This window comes from Lacerta agilis, chromosome 11 (genome assembly GCF_009819535.1).
Source record: "Lacerta agilis isolate rLacAgi1 chromosome 11, rLacAgi1.pri, whole genome shotgun sequence".
NCBI lineage: Eukaryota > Metazoa > Chordata > Lepidosauria > Squamata > Lacertidae > Lacerta > Lacerta agilis.
In genome coordinates this window covers 50,293,252-50,316,876 of record NC_046322.1, presented here as the reverse complement: position 1 = coordinate 50,316,876, position 23,625 = coordinate 50,293,252, and the positions used below count along the sequence as shown (strand labels likewise).

The 23,625-nt window shown below is 43.5% G+C and overlaps 1 protein-coding gene across 1 annotated transcript; it reads right to left on the bottom strand.

Annotated features, from left to right (window-relative positions):
* Positions 1-1,420: 1,420 nt before the first annotated feature.
* On the bottom strand, positions 1,421-23,153 carry DIRAS2 (DIRAS family GTPase 2). The gene is made up of 2 exons (XM_033164537.1): positions 23,079-23,153; positions 1,421-2,139 (listed from the first exon to the last, which is right to left on the bottom strand). Exon 2 carries the CDS (start codon positions 2,097-2,099, stop codon positions 1,500-1,502), a length of 600 nt encoding a protein of 199 aa, XP_033020428.1. The 5' UTR covers positions 2,100-2,139; positions 23,079-23,153; the 3' UTR covers positions 1,421-1,499.
* Between the last annotated feature and the right edge of the window lie 472 nt (positions 23,154-23,625).

Below are 23,625 nucleotides of genomic sequence, written 5' to 3'. Positions count from 1 at the left end.
AAAAAGCAACAGCAACATCTTGCTTTGACGCATGTACAGTGGTACCTCGAGTTACAAACGCCTCAGGCTACAAACTCTGCTAACCTGGAAGAGTTACCTCGAGTTGAGAAGTTTGCCCCAGGATGAGAACAGAAATCTTGTGCCGGTGGTGCAGCAGCAGCAAGAGGCCCCATTAGCGAAAGAACGCCTCTAGTTAAGAACAGTTTCGGGTTAAGAACGGAATGAATTAAGTTCGTAACTAAAGGTACCACTGCACTGTAATGAAAATGTCATTTGGCAGAGAGGTTTTGCCCTGTCCCATTCAAGATTCGCAAAGCATAGTAAGTCCATCAATTGCCCATTCTGAATCCGCACCTGTCAGCATATGAGATGCAGGTAATCCTGTGCTACTCCCTAATGCCACAACTGACATGTGGGAAAGCTGGATTTGGAAACCTGTGTCTCATCATATATCCCCACCCCTCGGGGACTGTCTCCAGCCCTCCAGCTTAAAGGAGCAGAGATGAGTACTGAGATCAAATTTTTATGTCCTCAGAGAAAACACAGTACCTGATTTCTCCTAGCCAATCTGATGTTTCCTAAGAATAAAAAATGGGGGGGGAGATGTTTGCAGGTGCATGAGACTAATTCAACTGATACCCATATCAACTAGGAATCCTTTGGAGAGTCAAATGTAATGAGTCTACTCCTGTATTATAAGATAAAAATAAAGAAATATCTGGCAAGTTGAGTGTTATAGAAGATTTCAGCCCTGCGCAAAAAACATTTCCTCTCCCCTTGCAACCTCATACCAGATAATTGTCATGCTACCCAGAACAGCTAATCGGCAATTTTAGATCTATTCGCAAAGGGGAGGTGGTCAGATTATGCATCCCATGGGAGAGAATAATATTTGGTGCTGCATGATGTCGCTGAGGCCTTGATATTTCATCAGGGGCACTAGGAAAATTACGAAGGTGAGGAGGGGGAACCCCTTTGTTCAGTGTTCAGCAGTATCATAAAGGATGTGAAGAAGAGAGCACAATTCAGTGTAAGAGAATAAACTTGCAATCCAGGAAAGCTATGTTAACTTAACCCTAAATTTAGTTCTACTTCCAAATATATATTTTTGTAGATAAATACACCTTTCATTAATTCTACATGTAGCATTAGCATAAAATTTTAAACTAACAATTCCTCATCTTTACATAGTGGCGACGATACCGGCGGGACTACTTAGATGTGGATATTTCATTTTCCAGTCTCTCGAAAAGAGATATCGCTCTTCTTCTTGTAACTGCTTTGCTGCCGCTGCTGTTGAATGTCTAATTTATAAAAGGGTTGAAAGGTTGGTAGTGCTTTCACTCCACACAACTGTTTACTTCCGGTATATTTTCAAAACAGCATTAATAAAACAGTCTCACATGTGTGTGTGTGTGTTTTTTCCATTGCGTACAGGTCTGAAACATGGTACAGTCAGAAGTAGGAGTCTAGATGGCAGCTCCGGGATACTGCTATTTTCACATAATGACACATTTGCCTTTTAGTTTTTCTTTCCTTTTCTGTTGCTTGCTTTTTTTGCCGTCAATCTGTAAGCTCACAGTCCTGCGTTTTTCCAAGTTCAGCAGCTCCTGGAACAACTCCTTCACGTTGTGGTTCATCTTGGCAGAGGTCTCCATGAAGGCACACTTCCACTTTTTGGCCAGGGCTTCTCCATCGTTGGTCTGTACCTCTCGGTTGTGGTCCTCGTCGTTCTTGTTCCCCACCAGCATGATTGGAATGCTGTCTATATCCCCTTTGATTTGGCAGATCTGTTCGTAGATAGGCTTGAGTTCCTCCAAGGACTGCCGGCTGGTGACCGAGTAGACCAAAATGAAAGCATGTCCTTTGGAAATAGACAAACGCTGCATGGCAGGAAACTGATGGCTCCCTGTTGTGTCAGTGATCTGCAAAGTGCATATGCTCTTATCGCAGCTGATCACCTGCCTGTAGGTGTCTTCAATTGTAGGGATGTAACTGTCTCTGAAGGTGCCTTTAACAAATCTCAGGACCAGCGAACTCTTGCCAACTCCTCCTGCTCCAAACACCACCACCCTATAATCATTGCTTTGTTCAGGCATGGTTTTTCAAGCTTTGCGCTGCTCAACGAGGGAAAGAAACCTGCAAGTGGGAAGAAATTGGAATCATCTATTAATAATTTGTGTGTGGGGGGGGGGAATAGTTCAAAATAAATCCAGGACGCTACGAACGGGAAACATGAGCTATGTTATCGCACAGTAAGACTGATGACGCTCTTCCATCTCAATTTTAGATGTCCATCTTTCAGTACAAAGCAGATCCATAAATTTATATAACTTACTGTCTTTCTATGATTTCGAGACTCGTGCAAAGAGGAAGTGTTTGTCATTGGTAAATTCCCACAGAGAGGAGCAGACACATTCCAAACATTGAAGTGATGAGGATAATAATTAATAATAATAATAATAATAATAATAATAATAATTTATTTGTATCCACCCTCCAAAGCCGGGCTCAGAGCGGCTAACATCGTATAAATAAGATGATATGCACAATACAAGCGATCAATCACTTAAGATACATCCCACAATTAATTCAAACAATTAAAATTAAAATTAAAACTGGACAAGTGGCAATCTTCAGGTTAAAATTGGAAGTGGTTAATATTTGCCAAGACCAACTGTTTCCACTGATATTATAAGGACCTACAGCACTGTATGAGTGGGCTGGGAACCTCCTTCGTGCTTTTTCTTATACAAAGAGAAATCCTCCTCCCTAAAAGAGGTCACGTGTTGCGGTGAGACCTAGAGGCTGACCTCCTAGTTGTGGGTGGGTCTATTGGTTATCCACAACACCCGATTGGTAGGTCCCTCATTGCTGGGTTGAATCTGGCCAATGGGGTGCAGTCTAAACAGATCGAGGGACCTATGTATACCTATGCACATGACCCAGAGCTTCCTCTTGGAACAAATCTCGCAAATTTGTCAAATCTCACACTTGCTCTACCTTTTCAAACAGAAATGGGGAAACTCTGCCCCAAATTTGCCCTGCCAAGCAGTTGCCCCCAAGCCACACCCACCTGCCGTCCCTCATGTCTGGCATCATTTGTGAAATCAGGTGTGGGGTAGGCAGAGACATGGCACTAAGCTCCCCGTTGCCTCCCTGTGTTGGTAACAGGTGGAAACACTCAGTGTTGAGCCCTGCCACCATGCCCATGCCACCCCACCAACTTCTATCTGTTTACACCAATCACACATCAATGCTGGAATACAAGGGTGCCTCGTAAGTAAGGGTGAACCTTCTAATTACTACATTTAGAGAAGGTTCTCCAAGAGAAGCCAGCCAGCTCCTGCTAAGATGACAGTCAATACTAGACCACTTTTCTATGTGTAAAGGAGAATTCAATGCCATGCTTCCCATTGAAATGATTGCCCCTATCGTACCCCTGTGTGCTATTCAGGTGGGGTGGGGTTTCTCCTGACACACACACCCGAGCCAGTTTTGGGGAAGGGGTCAGGGAGAAAAGGGGAGCAGAGAGCCCTGTTGTACTTGCACATAGTTTCTGCTGATGGGATTAATTTGTGTCCATTCCTAGGCCTGTAAATATGGGTTTTAGAGTGCTGAAGTGGGTTGGGTGTCTTCTCCTGCTAAACTTCCGCTCCCCTGCCCCCCCAAAAAACATTGCAAAAATAGCATCTGTGCATCCACAAACCAAAAGCAAATTTGATAGGGTTGTATTCACAGTTGTAGCAAGATTATTTTGTAGTGTTAAGCCAATGCACAAGAACACAAGTATGCCTCCGTAAATCATCACCACGCAAAACGAGATACTGCATATATGGGCACGCCTTTTGTGTGAGCGCAGCATTTTATCCACGCACACTTGCAGATGCATACGGAAAGAGTAGGGCAGAGAACATGCAAATAAAATGAAGGAGCAGGAAGTGCTTTCAGGTTGTGCATGCCTCAGGACCGGTGCTAGGGTTTTTTACACCCTAGGTGAGACCACCTTCTGCCCCCCCTTGCCAAAGCCTGCTTTAGCAGGAGGTGGGGGGGGGTGGAAAGGCAAGCAGCACCTTCTCAGCTGTAGTGGAGAAGCTGCTGTTCGCCTGTCCGCCCCCCCCCCACCAAAGCCTGCTTTAGCGGGAGCCAGGGGTGGTGTAGGGGCAAGCAGCACCTCTCCGCTACAGTGGAGAAGCTGCTGCTAGCCCGTCCCGCCACCCTGCCCAAGCCTGGCCAGCACCCCATCCATTTTGGCACCCTAGGCAACTGCCTAGTTCGCCTTAATGGATGCACAGGCCCTGTGCGTGCTCCAACCCTGTAATTAATTTTAGAAAGTTAAATCAGAGGGAAGCCATGGAGGAAATAAGTAACGAAAGAAGAAAAATTCTTTCACCTCAATTTCCAAATTAGGATATTTGCATGGCCAGGCGGAGTCCCCCAAACCCCATGCAGCCCCTGAGCAGAATAATGACACAAGACAATGTGCTATGGGATTAAAATTGGCCACAACATTATTAAGATTCAGATGTAGGAAGACCTTGGCTCAGGCATTGGGCATTTATCCTTCCCAGCCCCCCAGCTGGGGGTCTGGGTAACTTCAGGGTTATCCAGCATGTGTGGGGATTGGGCTAAGTCTGGAGAACATGTGTTCAAGCAGATAGCACGCCCCCCGGTTCGCCGCCGCTGGAGGGGGATGGCAATAACAACCTCTGGGTGTATGGCCAATGGCTTCCCCCAAGCCCCTTTAATGGGAACCCTGTTATCGCTGCCACACTGAAGGCATGGAGTCACTGCCCCGCCCCCCATTTAGGAAGATGACTAAAGGATTCCGCCCAAGGCCTGCAACCACCAAAGTTGTGACAAATTGCTATGGGAAAGGCGAAACCTGTCAATGCAGGGAAATTCCTTTCCGGCCCTTCAGCAGTGGCCTTGACATAGCAGCGCCTGCATGCCTGTGGAAAAAGGTTAACCTGCAAAGTAAGCGTTAATTGAGGGAGTGGAGGATGGGAGAAGCTCTGGAGATGACTGCTGCTTCTCAGGTAAGCTACACCCTCTATTGTGTACTGTGTGGTCCCTCCTCCCACCTGGCCAATCCCCCTGGCAACACCTCCCCAGGCGGGATTGGCGGCTGACCGAGGTAGGCGGAGACCACAGGTATCTTGCCTGGGAAGGTGGTGCCAGTCCGAACTGCCAGGTGCTGCTCTGCAATCTAAGGGGGCTGCGCGCCACCACGCAAAATGTGCACCCCATTTGATGTGGGGAACGCTCATTCCTTCTGTCTCTAGCCTAATGCAGAAAAGCTGGAAGCATTCTGGGCCTGGTTCAAAATGTACTGTATAGTAAATGCCAAGATTCTGCCTCGTTGAGCCATTAGGGTGGGGCTATATCTCAGCACAATATGGAGAAACAGGGATGGCATCACAGTTTCTCATATCCAATCCAAGTGTGAACTCCCTAGAGTATAATGTTAAAGACAAGTGGGCTGAGAAAATGCTACGAGAAAGGACGGGAAAAGGCTCTAGAAGGCAGAGAGAATGTAGGCGTCTAGTTCGTGTCACAATCCAGCCTACAGGAAGAAACAAGAGCGGAGGCAGTTAGAAGGAATCCCCCCCCCCCAGAGGATAACACTGACTAAATCTATGAGACAGCTGCTAACTAGGGCTGTGGCTTAGGCAGAGAGCGGTAAAGAACAGCCATGACGATGAATAATGTCGCAATCGTGATTACAGCTAAAAGAACAAGGCAGATGGGACAATGCATCTTCAGAGCTTGCCAAAACTGGGTACGAATAGCACAGAGCCAAGGGAATGACGGTGTTGCGGTGAAGTCATTTTTTAAAAATGGAAATGAACGTGCAGACCAGGTCTGCTGTCCAGGTCGGTCATGTAACTAAAGAGAACTATGCTGTGTTGAGCATTTTTGCTACCACATTTCCATACATTAATCTGCTGGTAGATCTGCCCTTGCCAGAAAGAAAGGAAGGAAGGAAGGAAGGAAGGAAGGAAGGAAGGAAGGAAGGAAGGAAGGAAGGAAGGAAGAAAGAAAGAAAGAAAGAAAGAAAGAAAGAAAGAAAGAAAGAAAGAAAGAAAGAAAGAAATGGCAATTATGCAATGATGTCTTCCAGGTCAACAGGACAACTTATTATTACCATTAATTAATTAAATGTAATGTGATTAGATTTATATAACACCCTTCATCCAAAGATATCGGGGCAGTCGACATGTTGAAAATGTAAGGTAAAAGCACAAATAAATAGAAGAAAAAACCAAACAATAAACCTTCCCACAGACACATTTAAAAGGCTGTAGAATATTAATCAGTCAAAGGCCTGGTTGAAGAGGAACGTTTCCACCTGACCCCTGAAAATATATAATAAAGGCACCAGGTGAACCTCCCTGAGGAAGCCTTTCCATTTGGAATTTGAAATCCCTCCTTCACCCCTAGTTCACTCTCATGTAAGATTTTTGCTTCGATCCTTTGATTTGCTTTTTTATTATTCCAAATAAACTTAAGAGCAAGATGCTGTCATTTATTTAATTGTTGACCATTTATTTTAATTGGCAAGTGTTGGAACAGAAAATTGATTTTGGTAGCTGTTATGTACTGAGTTGAATAGGATCCAAACTGCAGCAGTCTGATTGGTCCTAGAAAAATAGGATTGAGATTGCAGCAGTCTGACTGGTCCCAAAACAATAGGATTGAGATTGCAGCAGTCTGATTGGTCCCAGAACAATAGGATTGAGAATGCAGCAGTCTGATTGGTCTGCAGGAGCCACCCAATCCAGCTCCAGGTGGAAGTGAATCCGCACTCTGATTGGCATACAGGAGTATCCCGGAATTAGCCAATCACGTGGGGCCCATTGTGTAAATAGTGTATATAAAGCAAACGTTTTGGGGGAACTACACTCCTCACTACTATGAGCTGAATAAAGAGCATGAAAATCACACTGGACTCCGAGTATCTTTCAGTAGCCATCTTAATCACTGAGATTTTTGCCTGGGGGAGAAAAATTAAATAAGGGAAGTGAGGCTGCAAGATTTGTCAATTAACTAGTTGCATGAATTCATTAAAAAATGCATTTAACTAAAGAAAAATGGGGGGATTTCTATTTTAAAAAAATAACTATTTATACAAACCACAGGCAGCAAGTGCTATTTTTGGAGAGACATTGTACCCTCTCTCTAACACCCCATTTATGGTGCTACTGCTGAACTACATACATCAGTGTTTCCCAACCCTAGGTCTCCAGGTATTTTCGGACCACAATTCCCATCATCCCTGACCACTGGTCTTGCTAGCTAGGGATGATGGGAGTTGCAGTCCAAAAACAGCTGAAGACCCAAAGTTGGGAAACAGTGACATACATGCATCATCTCAAAACAGAGGATGGGGTTCACCTAGTGAAGTCCGTCAGCAGAAGCCCTGCACAATGTGGTTCCACCCGATGCATCCCAAAATTGGCTCTGGAGTAGGGTTGCAAGTTTTCAAACAATGAACGTCTAGACAGAAAGGTTGTTGAGCTTCTTCTGGCAAAGTGGTTGAGGAAAATCATCCCAAACGATACTGCCAACATGGGTTGCCATACTTCAAATTTTCCCGGACTTTTTTTCTTCTTCATGATTTCCAGCCGGACACTGCTTCTAACTGCAGTATTCCGGATATGTCTGGGAAATTCTGGACGTATGACAACCCTACTTTGGAGGTCAATATAACTCCCCGGAACAGTTTGTCTGGAAAGCAGAGGACCCATCTTTCTGGCAAGCTACAATACTTGTGGAGATGAAACATTTGTAATGGTGATGTTGAATTGCACCCATAGTATACTCCTTTTTTGCATCCAAACAGATGCAGATACAATTGATATTTTCAAACGCACAGAATCACACAGTTTGAAGAGAACTCAAAGATGCTTTAGTTCAAGGTAAATGTAAAGGGAAGGGACCCCTGTGTGGTTAAGTCCAGTCAAAGGCGACTGTGAGGTGTGGGGTGGCACGCAACTCACTTCAGGTCGAGCGTTTGTCCACAGACAGCTTTCCAGGTCATGTGGCCAGCATGACTAAACTGCTTCTGGCGCAATGGAACACTGTGACGGAAACCAGAACGCACAGAAACGCCGTTCACCTTCCCGCTGCAGAGGTAGCTATTTATCTACTTGCGCTGGTGTGCTTTCAAGCTGCTAGGTTGGCAGGAGCTGGGCCAGAGCAACAGGAGCTCACCCGTCGTGCGGATTCAAACCGCCAACCATCTGATTGGCAAGCCCAAGAGGCTCAGTGGTTTAGACCACAGCGCCACCCGTGTTCAACCCGCTGCTGATGCAGGAAATACTCAGCTACAACATCTTTGACAGGTGGTCGCTGTAAAAATACCTCCAGCGAACTTCACTACCATGTGAGACAGTCTGTTCCACTGTCAATCAGCTTGTATCTTCAGAATGTTCTTCCTAATCTTTAGCTGAACATGATTAAACAACTAAGATTTCTTTAATTGGGTGAAAGCCATAATAAGAACATAAAATCCCCGGCTGCCACCAGACCGAAGGTCCACCTTGTTCAGCATTTTGCCCCTATCTATTGCTACTCCACCAAGAAGCCCCTTTAAGAGTGGTTAACAGAAGATGTGTTGAATTGAAATTGGCAGAGCATTTTACAAAGGAGTTCAAACGTGGGAGGGGTAAGCTTGCTGCACTGACTTCCTCTTTGCCTCAGTATGACTGGATTGAAGATTTGCTGCTTCTTGTTGGTGGTCACTGGCCAGCAATATGCCCAGGATGGGCAGGAATGAAACAGGCATTCTAGTGTTAACATTATGATAGTGCCATTTCATTATCAGCATCAGGACATACTGCAGCAACTCCATAAATTCGTGTACATAATTTTTAATTAAATTTTCTGTTTTACAATTTAAAGTACTCATTTTTGCGTCCTTAAAATATCAATGACTTCCCTTCTTCTCCTTCTATGGTTCATTTTTCATATCATAAATCCCTGCATATTTTACCAAAACTATACCGTTCAGTATTCCATTCTTGCATCCATCAGAACTTGTTGACACTGTTGAATTTATCTTAATGCTGCCAGTGTTTTCAGCTGTACACAATTATTTCCCATATATTCAATGACAAACCTAGACAGCATCTTAAAAAGCAAAGACATCACCTTGCCGACAAAGGTCCGTATAGTTAAAGCTATGGTTTTCCCAGTAGTAATGTATGGAAGTGAGAGCTGGACCATAAAGAAAGCTGGTCGCCGAATAATTGATGCTTTTGAATTATGGTGCTGGAGGAGACTCTTGAGAGTCCCATGGACTGCAAGAAGATCAAACCTATCCATTCTCAAAGAAATCAGCCCTGAGTGCTCACTAGAAGGACAGATCCTGAAGTTGAGGCTCCAGTACTTTGGCCACCTCATGAGAAGAGAAGACTCCCTAGAAAAGACCCTGATGTTGGGAAAGATGGAGGGCACAAGGAGAAGGGGACGACAGAGGATGAGATGGTTGGACAGTGTTCTCAAAGCTACTAACATGAGTTTGGCCAAACTGCGGGAGGCAGTGAAAGATAGGCGTGTCTGGCGTGCTCTGGTCCATGGGGTCACGAAGAGTCAGACACGACTGAACGACTGAACAACAACAATTCAATAAAAGCTTTCCAATATTCTCTAAATGTATGTTCTTCTTGTTCTCTTATTCTCTATGTTAAGTCTGCAAGCTGTGCATATCCTGTCAACTTAAGTTGCCACTCTTCTTTGGTTGGGACCTCGCTCGTTCTCCATTTGGGGGCTAATAAAACACGGGCCGCAGCAGTGGCATACATAAATCACCTTTTCTGACACCTGGGAATTTCAGTCTCAGCAGTAACCCCATAAATGAACTGGATGTTGCATGAAGAAATATTTTGGGGGTTTTTTTCATTTCAAGTTAATACCAATTTCCTTGTGGAAAAAGCAGAAAGAATAATTCCTTTGGGCTATATTGTTACATGCCACGTCTCTCAAATGAATCTCCTAGTTGCTGGTTAGGGTGTGCATTCATAAGGTTTTGCATTTGTTCCATGAAAGAGTCACTTTTAGTTTAAGCTAATATATACACTTGACTTGGCGTGTAATGTGGATTAAGACTCACGGTGTATATATAGCCTCTGCTACATAGGAACTCCTTTCACATCAACTAGCTCTGGTAGGGAAAGTCCTAATTTATTAGCTAGGTTTCTCTTTTAAAAAAAATCACTATAATATAAAATTATCATAAGTGAGCATAAGTAATGATTAAAGAATCTCTCTAACGAAATGTTTAATTACAGCCCCTGAGCAGGCTGATTTAAAAGAAATCATTGCATTCCTCTCACTGACTTATGCTCTTTTTTCATGCATCAGCTTTGGGGAGCATGATCAAACTACAAAACAATTGGGATATTCTGTAGGATCAGTTTATCCCTTCCTTTATGGCTAGTAGAGATAACAAGGCTATATCCAATTCAGTCATAGAGCAGGGCCATAAATGAAGTCGATACTTTTCCGTGGATCTGAGTATGGCAATCACTCCATCGTTTATTTATACGGTGTCTGGCCTGTTTTTCACACTTTTATACACTGCCCTGGAATCTTCTAATTATACTTATTAGGAAGAAGAAAAAGGCCGATTGACTGTAAAAATAGTGCTGGAAGAAGCGCACGGACCAGGGAACCGGGACTAAAAAGTTACGTCTTTTATTTTGGACTCCCCAAAAAGCCCTATTCATAACACAAATGTTCTCTGTAGAGCAGGAGTTGAGAAGCTTTCCCAATCCAAGACCCACATTCCCTTGCAGTGGGGGTGCAGGGGGGGGCGGTTGTGCAGGGCCAGAGGCAAAGGTTGCCCAAGCAATGGATACAAACCTTACCTCTGTACAGTGGTAAAAAAAGGTAAAGGATCCCTGGATGGTTTAGTCCAATGGGGTTGTGGCGCTCATCTCACTTTCAGAACTTAAGATTGAAACAGAGAGAAATGGAGAGAAACTGAAATTGACAGATTTCGCTACCCCTAGCTGCAGACCACTACATTGGGAGGTAAAAAGGTAAAGGACCCCTGGATGGTTAAGTCCAGTCAAAGGCAACTATGGGGTTGCAGCGCTCATCTTGCTTTCCGTCCAAGGGAGCCGGCGTTTGTCCACAGACAGCTTTCCGAGTCATGTGGCCTGCAGGACTAAACCGCTTCTGGCACAATGGAGCACCATGATGGAAACCATAGCCCACGGAAAGGTCGTTTACCTTCCCACCACAGCAGTACCTATTTATCTACTTGCACTGGTGTGCTTTCAAACTGCTAGGTTGACAGGAGCTGAGACAGAGCAACGGGAGCTCACCCCGTCACAGGGATTTGAACTGTTGACCTTCTGATCGGCAAGCCCAAGAGGCTCAGTGGTTTAGACCACAGCGCCGCCTGCCCCCCTACTGTACAGTAGGGTACATTCTACCCATACAAAAGGCAGAGGTCTCTACGCCCCCACACAGGCACACATTTGTCTATCTGGGAAAATAAGCCCCATTATCAAGGACACATTCCAGCCAGGCAAAAACAGTGGGATGACAGGAAGTACCGCCATCAAGGGCTGTGACCTGGGGACATGTGGACTGGAGCCAGGCTGCCTTCGAAGTTCCACATCCCCACTCAAGAGAATTTGCACACTGTCCTAGGTTTTCAGAAGCCAAGAATAAAGGACATGTATCGAGGGTACAGTCACCTTTGGGTGGACTTCAAATAAGTTGCCCACCCCAAGGATAAAATATAGAGGGTTGGGGTTGGAAAATAAGAAGCAAAACATAGGGGGGGGGTTCTAAGTAAGTGTGTATATTCTGTAAGTGTGAGATATTCTGCCTTGCGGATCTTTTCATCTGGAGGACGGGCTCTGAGTGTTCATGCAGAATTTCAATCGGGACGATTAATAATTCACAAAGAATTTTGTGAAGCATTTTAAGTACAGGACTGCAGACCAAGCCAAGTCACACCAAATTTAGCTGTAAAGCACAAGATGACTGATGTAATTGAAAAGTCTCCATTTGAGGGTTTTTCCCTGAGCAAATAAAAATTGTTACTCCCTTTCTGTCCAACACTGCGGCATCCTCGGTAAGATCCTAGAACTAGTTACTTCAGAGAGGCTTTTTTTTGGTTAGTTGTCTGCTGGTAGAGGAGATGCTCCCTAGAAGCATCTAGAAAAGACCCTGATGTTGGGAAAGATGGAGGGCACAAGGAGAAGGGGGCGACAGAGGATGAGATGGTTGGACAGTGTTCTCGAAGCTACTAACATGAGTTTGGCCAAACTGCGGGAGGCATTGAAAGATAGGTGTGCCTGGCGTGCTCTGGTCCATGGGGTCACGAAGAGTCGGACACGACTGAACGACTGAACAACAACAAGAGGAGATGCTTTTGTAAGCAATTTAATGAACATCAGAGTTTACCAATCTCCTCCGCGCTTTCAAAGTACCCTGAACTGATGGACAGTTGACACTAGAGAATACGAGTGATTATAATACGGCAGAGGTGATGATCTCATGCCGTATAGCACAGAGAATAAAAACATCTGTTACATCACATACTCAGATAAGGATTTTTAAAACCATAGGATTCTTTTGCTTCAGCAATCATTTAAGTGGTGCTAAATAGCAAGTTTATTTGATATTTCTATGGACAGCTCCTAATGGATTTTGCACACTGTTGCTTGTGAGAACACACATTCCCTCTTCTTAGTGCATCAGTGGTGCTGTTATTGTAGTGGCACAATAATCAGGCCAGTTTTTGCTTTTGAATTTTAGGAGCCTTGCTAAGTAATCTCAATAAGTTGATGGAAACTCATTACAGACTACCCTTAAGTGCCATAAAGAAGAAGGCCATCGTTAATAGTTTGCTTTCCTAAAGGTGTGTCCAAACAGTAGCTTCCTGCATTTAGGGGTGGGCACCATTAAGCTTCTGTTCAAAATTAGAATTGTCTGGAAATGCACTTAAGAGTCCCTGCAGAAATGCTGCACGTTAGGAGATGTTAGTGTTTCATGTATCGTTTTAAAATAAAGAAACCCTGAGATACCAGAGTGCAAGACAGATGCATGCAATTGTGCCCAAAGTGGTATGTTAATTAGAAACATGGCTTTCGACCATCGTATGATGATGATGATAATAATAATAATAATAATAATAATAATAATAATAATAATAATAATAATTTATTTATACCCTGCCCATCTGGCTGGGTTTCCCAGCCACTCTGGGCAGCTTAAATTGTAAAACATTAGACATTAAAAAATTCTCGATACAGGGTTGCCTTCAGATGTCTTCTAAAAATCAGATAGTTGTTTATTTCCCTGACATCTGATGAGAGGGCATTCCACAGGGCAGGTGCCACTGCAGAGAAGGCTGGTTCCCTGTAACCCCACTTTTCGCAGGGGAGGAAACCGCCAGAAGGCCCTCGGAGCTGGACCTCAGTGTCCGGGCAGAACAATGGGATGGAGATGCTTCTCCAGGTATACTGGGCCAAGGCCGTTTAGGGATTTAAAGGTCAGCACCAACACTTTGAATTGTGCTTGGAAATATACTGGGAACCAACGTAGGTCTTTCAGGACATGTGTTATATGGTATCAGAGGCCACTCCTAGTCACCAGTCTAGTTGCCGCATTCTGGATTAGTTGTAGTTTCTGGGTCACCTTCAAAGGTAGCCCCACATAGAGCGCATTGCAGTAGTCCAAGCGGGAGATAACTAGAGCATGTACCACTCTGGTGAGACAGTCTGTGGCAGGTAGGGTCTCAGCCTGCGTACCAGATGGAGCTGGTAGACAGCCGCCCTGGACACAGAATTGACCTGCACCTACATGGACAGCTGTGAGTCCAAAATGACTCCCAGGCTGTGCACCTGGTCTTTCAGAGGCACAGTTACCCCATTCAGGACCAGGGAGTCCTCCACACCTGCCCATCCCGTCCCCCAAAAAACATCCTTCTGTCTTGTCAGGATTCAACCTCAATCTTAATCTTCAGGTGCTATGGTGTTCACTCGCGGCTGGTTGAGAGATCAGGACATAAACATATTTTCATTAAAAAGCCAAGGTTTCATAAGAGAAAGCATTTTAAAGTAAAATTATAGTGCCACCTAGGGCTATAGTGCCACCTAGGGCTAGGGCCGCTAATTTATTTAATAGTCCTCCTGTACCAGTTCACAACCAATTCCTGCCTTTATTTTCTTCTCCCTTGCAGTGGGGCCTAAATCAGATTGTTTTAACTTGCTGCATGTTCTGGCACTCAGTGGTTGACTGTTCTGACTGTCTGTTCTGATTCTGAACTGTTCGTAGTGTCCTCGAAGAATAGGTCAAGGGCATTTAAACAAGAGGGATAGAGATTTAAAATTACAAGGAACACTGAAGTATAAAGGGATGGTTTGACACTGCAACTAAGCACTTAGAGACCTTGTGGGATTTCCTGCCCCAGGGTCAAGCTAGATGTGATGTTAAGCACATGAATATAGTTCTGTGGTTTTTGTTACGCGCACTCATGCGCAATGAAGCACAGGTAGGGGGAGGGGGTGGCCCTCACACGATCCTAGAATTAGTCACAGGGTGGCAATATTGGGATTAAATTGGGCCACAACTTTATTGATTACAAATGCCAGAACTTGTCGGCATATGCAGAATAATGCTTGGTAGGGGTTGACCAAGGTTAAGGGTCACCCTACAACATTCATCATATCCAGGAACCTCACGTGATAATTGGCAGGGGGCTCTAAGACCTGCCAGCTCCTGAGTTGGGTTTCTGGAAATGAAGCACACCCCTGGGTTTGGGGGTACTTCTGTGCTTTCAGGAAACTGGCTCCATTGGCATGAATGAGGAGGAGACCATGGCCAGGATAACTTTCTGGAGTCCACCACTGGGCAGGGTCTACGCCTGGGAGAGGCAAGGTTATACCCTTGTCCCAACTGGTCAGTTTTAAAGAATCTCACACATACCTTAAATGTTGAATGCATTCACACCATTAATTTCACATCTACTTTAGTCATTGGGGGTTTCTGAATAGGATCTGGACAGGCATCTGTTGGGCGGGGGAGCTGAGATATAAGGGTATCTTGATACAAAGAATCTGATTATCTGTTTAGGGCCACTTATTAGATGCTGTGAAAAAATATCACAATTGTGCCAGTAAGTACTGACAGCCACATTCTCAGAGGCCAAACAACTCTACATTGTGTCTTCACATACAAATGGCAGAGAGGAATAGCCCAACTAGTCCATCATTCATTGATCACAAGGCTTCATTTCTGATTAAGCAAAGCAGCTGGCATGTTTTCAATGAGCAATCATTAATATTGCTATTTTGAAGGCCTAAGTAGCAAGAGAACAATCAGTTCTGGTGTTCTATATTTCCAGCTGAGCTAAGTTTAATCGCAGAGGATGAAGTATTCATACCAGTAGCTGACAAAATCTAGCCAAACCACCTTCTAAAAACCATATGAATTCTGTGCGGGCCTACGGGGAAAATGTATTTGATGCTTAAAATGTATCAAGTAAATTTTGGTATAATTTAGATGTTGCATTTGCAATAAAATATAGTCTAGTTACAAACTAGATGCCCTTTTCTCTTCCTGAAACGAGCTGAAAATTTCGTTGCAAGGGAGCCACATCCACAGAGAAAAATGCTTGCTGCGCTTGTCAATCATTTTAATATTGTGGTCAACAGATCAAAACCAAAATACTACAAATTCACTACCAGTTGTTATGAAGTACATTTTGGGAACTGGCCAAGTCTATGGAGCAACTCTTGAACCATGTTCAGAATTTCAGATGCATCCATTAAATGTGGGTGGGGCATCTGCAGATATTACATGGTTTATATTCATTTTCTTTAGCCTCCTCACACACTTCAAGACTAGACAGCCCTTCACAAAGTTGGTCCATCATACTTAGAGGAGTACCAATTTGTCACACTATGATCAACCAAGATATTAAGATTCTCCTCAGAGACAACTCTCTGGATACCTCCACCAACAGAAAAGAGACAGGCGATTATGTCAGACAGTGTCAGGGACTGTGCTGAGGAAGGCTGCACTGGGGAGGAATGATGGGAGCCAAACACACACACACACACACACACCGATCCTGATCCTGAATCTTCCCAGGAGCAGGAGGACAGATTTGGAACAATGGTTTGCAGAAGGGCATAGTTCAGAAGGCAGAAGCTGGGAAATACTGGATGGGGAACAGCTAGCAAATGAAACACTAGAAGAGAGAGAGTTAACAGATTCACAGTCTCTGGGCAGCATTCACCCCCCCCTTTCTCCAAAGACACAGAGAGCTCAGAAAGTGTTAGGACAGAAAGCGCAGAGGGTACAAGCTCAGATTACAAGATGTAGGAGTGATATAGATTAATAGGGATGGAGTGGGGGGTGAGCCTTAATTGGGAGCACCAACGTTTCTAGTAGACACGTTCTTTTCTCTCTCCCTGTGATTATTAAAGAATCTAACTGGTTCCTTTTGTCTGATCTCTTCTTATTTACTACCACAGGGAAGGAAGTCGATTCCCAGAAACCTGACAGACAGGGCCTCTGTGGTGGTGGCACCCAGCCTTAGAATTCTTGCTTTGACTGGTGCAGAATATTACAGTCTTTACTTTCAGTGCCAGATTGAACTAAGTGAGATGCAAAAAGCATTCAGGGCTCTTGCACCTTTAATATGTATGCAGAATTTGTGTCAACATACAGCACACTACAAGAATCTAGTCTAGATGTAACCAATGCATGTGTTGACTGTAGCAAAGTCTGCTCTCTCTAGAAATGGAAATTTGCCACACCGGCCTAAACTGAGCAAAAATTCTCATAATCTCAGCCACCACTTGTCTCACCATCTAAAACAGTGCCAGTTCAGTACACTCCCAAACTGTAAACTTCATACATTCAGGTATATAAGCTTATACCAAGAACAAACTTAGTTGGTCTCTAAGTAGTTGGTCGCTACTGGACAATTTATTTATTTTTATATATATTTTTACTGTAAACTTCATATTTCAAGAAGAGTGGAATCTTTTTCAGAGCAGGCAGATATTCTGTCACTGGACACTCAAGGACACTTAAGTTTTTGCTTGTTCACCCCCATCCAGCCCATCAATGATTTCAGAGAATGGTCGAGAACTTCCACAGCCTCTATGGGCTGAGAAGAAAAGGAGATTATGGCGCTACATGTCACCTGCATGTTGCTGACAACCAACTCCAAATCTCCAGACAATCCCATACCCCTTAGTGGTTTCATTTAGATGCTGCTTTATCATTGTCCTAAATACTGAGTGGTTTATAAATACTCATCAATCAATCAAACCAGTAGAGAGGACAAGAAGGAATTTTGCAGGATCTCAAGCAGGTGACCACCCCAGGACCACCTTCTGGAATCTCCTCTCCACAAAAGGCAAGATCTATTGTGTGCCAAGGCCAGGTGACCTGCAGTTCCCAAATGGATAATAAACACGCGGACAAGAGTATTTTGGTTTATGGGTTCAAATAGGCCATCATCATCATTTATTATTTACGGTATACCCTGCCCATCAGGCTGGGTCTCCCCAGCCACTCTGGGTGGCTCACAACAGAATATTAAAAACATGATAAAACATCAAACATTAAAAACTTCCCTAAACAGTGCTGCCTTCAGGTGTCTTCTAAAAGTCAGATATTTATAAAAGTCAATTTATAAAAAGTTACAGGTAGGTAGCCGTGTTGGTCTGCCATAGTCAAAACAAAAATAAAAATAAAAATAAAAAATCCTTCCAGTAGCACCTTAGAGACCAACTAAGTTTGTTCTTGGTATGAGCTTTCGTGTGCATGCACACTTCTTCAGATACACTGAAACAGAAAGCTCATACCAAGAACAAACTTAGTTGGACTCTAAGGTGCTACTGGAAGGATTTATTATTATTATTATTATTATTATTATTATTATTATTATTATTATTGTTGTTGTTGTTTTAATTTATTAAAAATTATTTATAAATTGCAATTATAATATTCAAATATTCAAATGTTAATGTTCAAAATTAATCTTGGGAGTCTTTTGTCCTTTTTATGATAACTTGTGGTGCCTGTTAATAGCAACGGAGTCGTCTGAAGAATTCAGAACAGGGCTGATGCTATGAAATTGCCATCATTTTCCAATGACAAGATTTAAGTTCAATTCAAAAGGGGGGACGTAAAGAAGCAATCGTGCAATTCGGCGAGTCTCATTACTGCCTAGCATTGATTTTCAGTCAGAGCCGCTGAGCATTAGTGGAAAGAACCTTATGCAACCTGGAAATTGATGTGCTTTCACCCATGCTGTTGCTTTATGGAACATCCATCTTAAAAAGAGGGAAAGATGCTAGCACTGTAGTATTCACTAGTCATTCTGACACAAAATCTCTCCCTGCTGTTTTAATGCAACGTCTATTGGATTACTGGGGTTTCCAGAATGTGCTGACAGCATCTCAGTTAAGGAATGTAGAAGATGGAATATGGCATCATTCCACCCCCCCCAACCACCAAATTTCACTAACTCTTTATATTCCTTGGCTTCTGGATGATGAGTATCAGCAAGTACAAGAAAAACAGTATCCTCATTTAAATTATGACATTCTTGTTTCCATTTTAAATGTATTATTATATGTTGGAGGGCTCAGTTTAGATGAAACGTTCGCTGTTTCTAGCCATCAGAATAGGATCATTTCAATCAGCCTTGCACCAAAGGAAACTATATTGTGGTGCTAGAAAGTAGCTAATTGTTTGCCCAAATTATTTTAAATTGCCTTGGTGACTCAGTTGACTGTCATAGATTTTATAATGGGCATCATTTGCTAAAATGTGTATTTTGGAGGCTAGGGAAATTGTTTGGGCATCCAAGTAGACACTATTAGTGTGACGACGACTCATTTCACCACTGGATCAAGACCACAGCATCAGGCACTGCCTATCAAACTGCCCCACATTTTTTTTCATGCCATCCAGAAATGCTGCATTGAATTCAAAGGCCATAATACCTGGTGGTTTGCATTTTGATCTGTTGTCCAAGTACTACCCATGCAATAAGAATTGTACTGGAAATATACATGGTTTTACTTTCTTTGTAACACACAGGGGAAAAATACAGTGTTCTGTGAGGCATGGTTTAAAAGAAAACAAATAGAATTCCAGAAATGGAAATTAAATGTCATAAATGATATTTCTGCAACACACCTGCCTGAACCGGGGGGGGGGGGGGGATGCTTTAGGGAATAAAATAAAATAAACGGACAGGTTCCATACCTTATGACCTACCATTGCTGGAGAGGGGGGTGCAATAGGAAGCTAGGAAACTGTTAAAGACCAGGTCATATTGTTTGCCCATTTATGCAGTGGGCTCCAGAGTCTTCAACTGTCAGGGACTGGGCAAAAGAGGAATGGTGGAGACCGCCTCCCCATTCTGACCCTTCCAGGGAGGAGGAAGAGGAAGACATTATAGATTTACAACAGAGATTTGAGGGAGGTCGCAGCTCAGAGGCGGATGAGGCGAAAAGTTGGGAAATAATGGGAGAGGAGGACCAGAATGGCAGCTGGCTGACATGTTGTCATTAGAAAGCATTCCAGACCCACCATGTCCCAGAACCTGTCGAGCCTTAAAAGTAGGAGAGCAAAGAGCTCAAAGACAGAGGGCACTTAGCAGCACCCGTAGAGAAGATGATGACGACGACGAATGAATAAGTGGGAGAGATAGGGGGTGGAGATTCACTCGGGACAATACCATTATCCAAGAGGCTGGGTTCTATAGCCTCTCTCTGTAAATATTGAAATAAAAAAGGACAGTAAGAAACTTTCCCTTGTCTTTATACTTCCTGGCAACCAGCCAGGAGCCGCTGACAGCATCCTAACATCAACAGAGGTCTTTCACATCATCTATTACCTGATAATTTAAACTGAGAGTTCCAGGGAATGAGCCTGGGATGTTCCCCATGCAGATCAAGTGCTTTACCCCTGAACTAAAGACCTTCCATCAGTAAATGCAGTTGTGAAACCTTTACCACCTCTCCAGTGGTTTGAGTTCACCCGCAAAGGCACACTCCTCCATTGTCTCCTGAGACAGATGCCAACAACAAAATATGATGTATTTTGATGCACAGAAAGAACTCAATCTAGCTAAGGCCAACATGCGCCAAGATTTTTCATCCTCACGTGTACAGGATCATAAAGTTGGCTGGATCTCCCATGGCTTCTCCAGCCTGTACCCTGCAAGAAGATCCTTCCACATACCAGGAGAGTTAGTTCTCCAATTTTTAAATACATCTCAAAGCCAAATGCTGGATATACACAACACAGGAAAGCCACTACTGTCATATTCTGAGCACACCTGGACATCTGGTTGCTTGGTGATGGAAGCAGAATGCAGGCCAGGATAGATCCATGGTCTGACCCACCTTACTTACATTGTTTTGTGAAAGTTTCCATGAAAGAAGATGTCACAACCACCCTAAGTTTATTCCATTGCTGGAATGCTCTTGTATTTAGGAAGTTTTTCTAACTAATCTTCCGGCGGTTTGAGTGAACCAATTTTCCCTGTTCTTTTTCCGGACTTCATTTGAAAACTAATATTGACTCCACCTTCAATTAAGAAGTAGCAACGGCTGTCATAGGATTAGGAGAGTTCTGAAGACTAAATCTGCGGTGTCAGGTGATGAAATCCAGCTGATTAAATGTCCACAGATAATTGTGTTTCAGTTCGGTTGGGCTGGATTTTTTAAAAAAATCTGGGAAAGATTTCCTTTCTTAAATGAGCATAAGAACCTAAGAGGATTCCCAATAGATCAGCCCAACAGTCTGTCTAATTCCTGTTTCCCAATGGTTAATGAGATTCCTACAGGAAGCCAACTAAGCAGGACATGAGGGAAATAGCTAGGATTCCGTAGCTGGAATTTAGACTAGTATCCATTTAGAGACATTTAGACTAGCCTTAACTTCTATTAAATTGACTAACCCCTTTTTAAAGCTGTCCAAGTCGGTGGGAAGTAATTTCATAGGTTAACAATGCACTGTGGAAATAAGTACTTCCTTTTATCGGTCATTAAGCTTCCAGAAGTTATCTTCATTGAATGACTGTAGGTTTCTGGTATTATGAAAGGGGGGAGTGTATTTCTGGCCACTTTCTCTACACCATCCGTGGCTCAGTTTGTAGAGCATGCAGCTCTTAATCTCCGGATCATGTTTTCGAGCCCCACATTGGGCAAAAAGATCCCTGCATTGCAGGGGGTTGGACTAGATGACCCTCAGGGTCCCTTCCAACGCTCCAAATCTATGGAATCAATGGACCACGCATCATTCTGTCATTTCTCCCTTACTTGCCTTACAGCTGCAGTTTCTTGAACCACAACAAGCGCAGCTTTCCAGGCAAATCTATTTAATAAGTATTCACAACTTGTGTGGGGCTAAATGTTACAATAAGCTGTTATACAAGAAAATGTGCCAGTATGTGCTAAATTCAGCTGGATAATGGTGAAGCACTTTCTAGAACTGCAATACTTCCAGTGGGAACATTTTTCCATATGTTTTATAGGGCTATAACATGGCCCCTGTCCATACTCCATGCACATAACTAAATTCTGGCTGCAATTCCATGCAAACTTGGGAGTAAATCTCTGAGAATTCAGAGGAGCCTGCATTGCAGGGGGTTAGACTAGATGACCCATGGGGTTCCTTCAAACCCTACAAGTCTATGATTCTGTTCTTTAAAAATAAAATAAAGCAAGCTTATTTCCCCAAAATCAACCTTGCAAACTATATGGTTATATGGGAAACTAGCATAAATGCACATTTGCATAAGCATGTGAATTCCTATTAAAAATAACTACATAGGCATGCAGATGGTGACAGCAGTCACGAAATTAGAAGACGCCTGCTTCTTGGGAGAAAAGCAATGACAAACCTAGACAGCATCTTAAAAGCAAAGACATCACCTTGCCGACAAAGGTCCGTATAGTTAAAGCTATGGTTTTCCCAGTAGTAATGTACGGAAGTGAGAGCTGGACCATAAGAAGGCTGATCGCCGTAGAATTGATGCTTTTGAATTATGGTGCTGGAGGAGACTCTTGAGAGTCCCATGGACTGCAAGAAGATCAAACCTATCCATTCTCAAAGAATCAGCCCTGAGTACTCACTAGAAGGACAGATCCTGAAGTTGAGGCTCCAGTACTTTGGCCACCTCATGAGAAGAGAAGACTCCCTGGAAAAGACCCTGATGCTGGGAAAGATGGAGGGGCACAAGGAGAAGGGGACGACAGAGGATGAGATGGTTGGACAGTGTTCTCGAAGCTACGAACATGAGTTTGGCCAAACTGCGAGAGGCAGTGAAGGATAGGCGTGCCTGGCGTGCTCTGGTCCATGGGGTCACGAAGAGTCGGACACGACTGAACGACTGAACAACACAACAAGGCATGCAAAAGTACAAAGAAGACGCTTTGTGAATCTTAACCCCCTTAACGTATTTGCTTTAAGATAATGAAGAAAGTCTAGATAAAATAAATAACTGGTTTTCTTAAGCAGTTCTTTGTTTTGATTTGTTTGGGGGCTAATGATTGATCAAGCTGTTCAAAACAGGAGAACCAACCCATCTCTCTTCAAAACATGTCAGGGACTATTTGTTTAAAACTTGCCAGCCTGCACTGCCTTACTGTTTGGTTTCGAAAATATTCACATCCATTTGCCATGGCTCTATCTCTCCCCCCCCCCCCAGAAACAGAAAAGGTCCACGAGCATCTAATGCTGAAATTTATCACCTGCATATTTTGAAAGATGCGGAGCTATGAAGTTCTCTCCCACTAGTATTCCTCCCTTTTGCATTCCAAAATTTTTCCATCCACTAAGTTTTCCCCTCTGGGTTTTCCTTAAAAAAAAAAAGAAAAAGAAAAGAAAGAAGAACGTAATAATCTTGTATTATTACACCCCTTTTCCAGTAGTCAGATGGGTCAAAACATTCCTCACGTTTCATTCGGGTGAAAATTGTAGCCTACAGCCAGTGTTGTAATGTGCACCCTGCTCGTTGTGCAACATTCTATAGAGACTTTTTAAAAATAAAATAAAATGAGGGTATTTACCTGAGAAGAATAAGTCTGGTAAATATGCTTCAGTTTTGCCTGTCATAGTTAGCTGAGGTAGAGCTTTTCTGCCGAGGCTGGTAACTGGCTGTTGTTGTTTTTTATTCTACCAATCTGTATCTCTCCACCTTCCCTCTTCTGCTTTATGTCCAATTGGTGGCTGTCCTTTGGTGCTCCTGGCTTCTCTTGAAGCTTCCTCTCTTCCTCTCAGGGTGTCTGGGCCGTGGTTAACGCTTGTGTCCCCCCCAGTCCCTCTCTCTCCTCTCAGTGCCAGAGCAGCTCTGGCTCTGCCTGCTGCATCAGCTGCTATTAGTACCTTAAATGGCGCCTGCAAATCTCATCTAAGCTTTTAACTGCCACCTACTGAATAAATGTGGAATTCACATCTTTGGGATGGGCTGGGTTTGGTCTTATCAATAAAATAAAATAAAATCCGCCACTCTAGCAAAGACGGTCATCTCTGTCGTGCGACTGGGCTCGCGTTATTCAAAACTACATTTTATTTTATCTGGAGAAGTGTGCATGCACACGAAAGTTCATACCAAGA

Bases quoted from the DNA above. Each gene is read 5' to 3' on its own strand.
- DIRAS2 (XM_033164537.1), bottom strand. From the start codon at position 2,099: ATGCCTGAACAAAGCAATGATTATAGGGTGGTGGTGTTTGGAGCAGGA.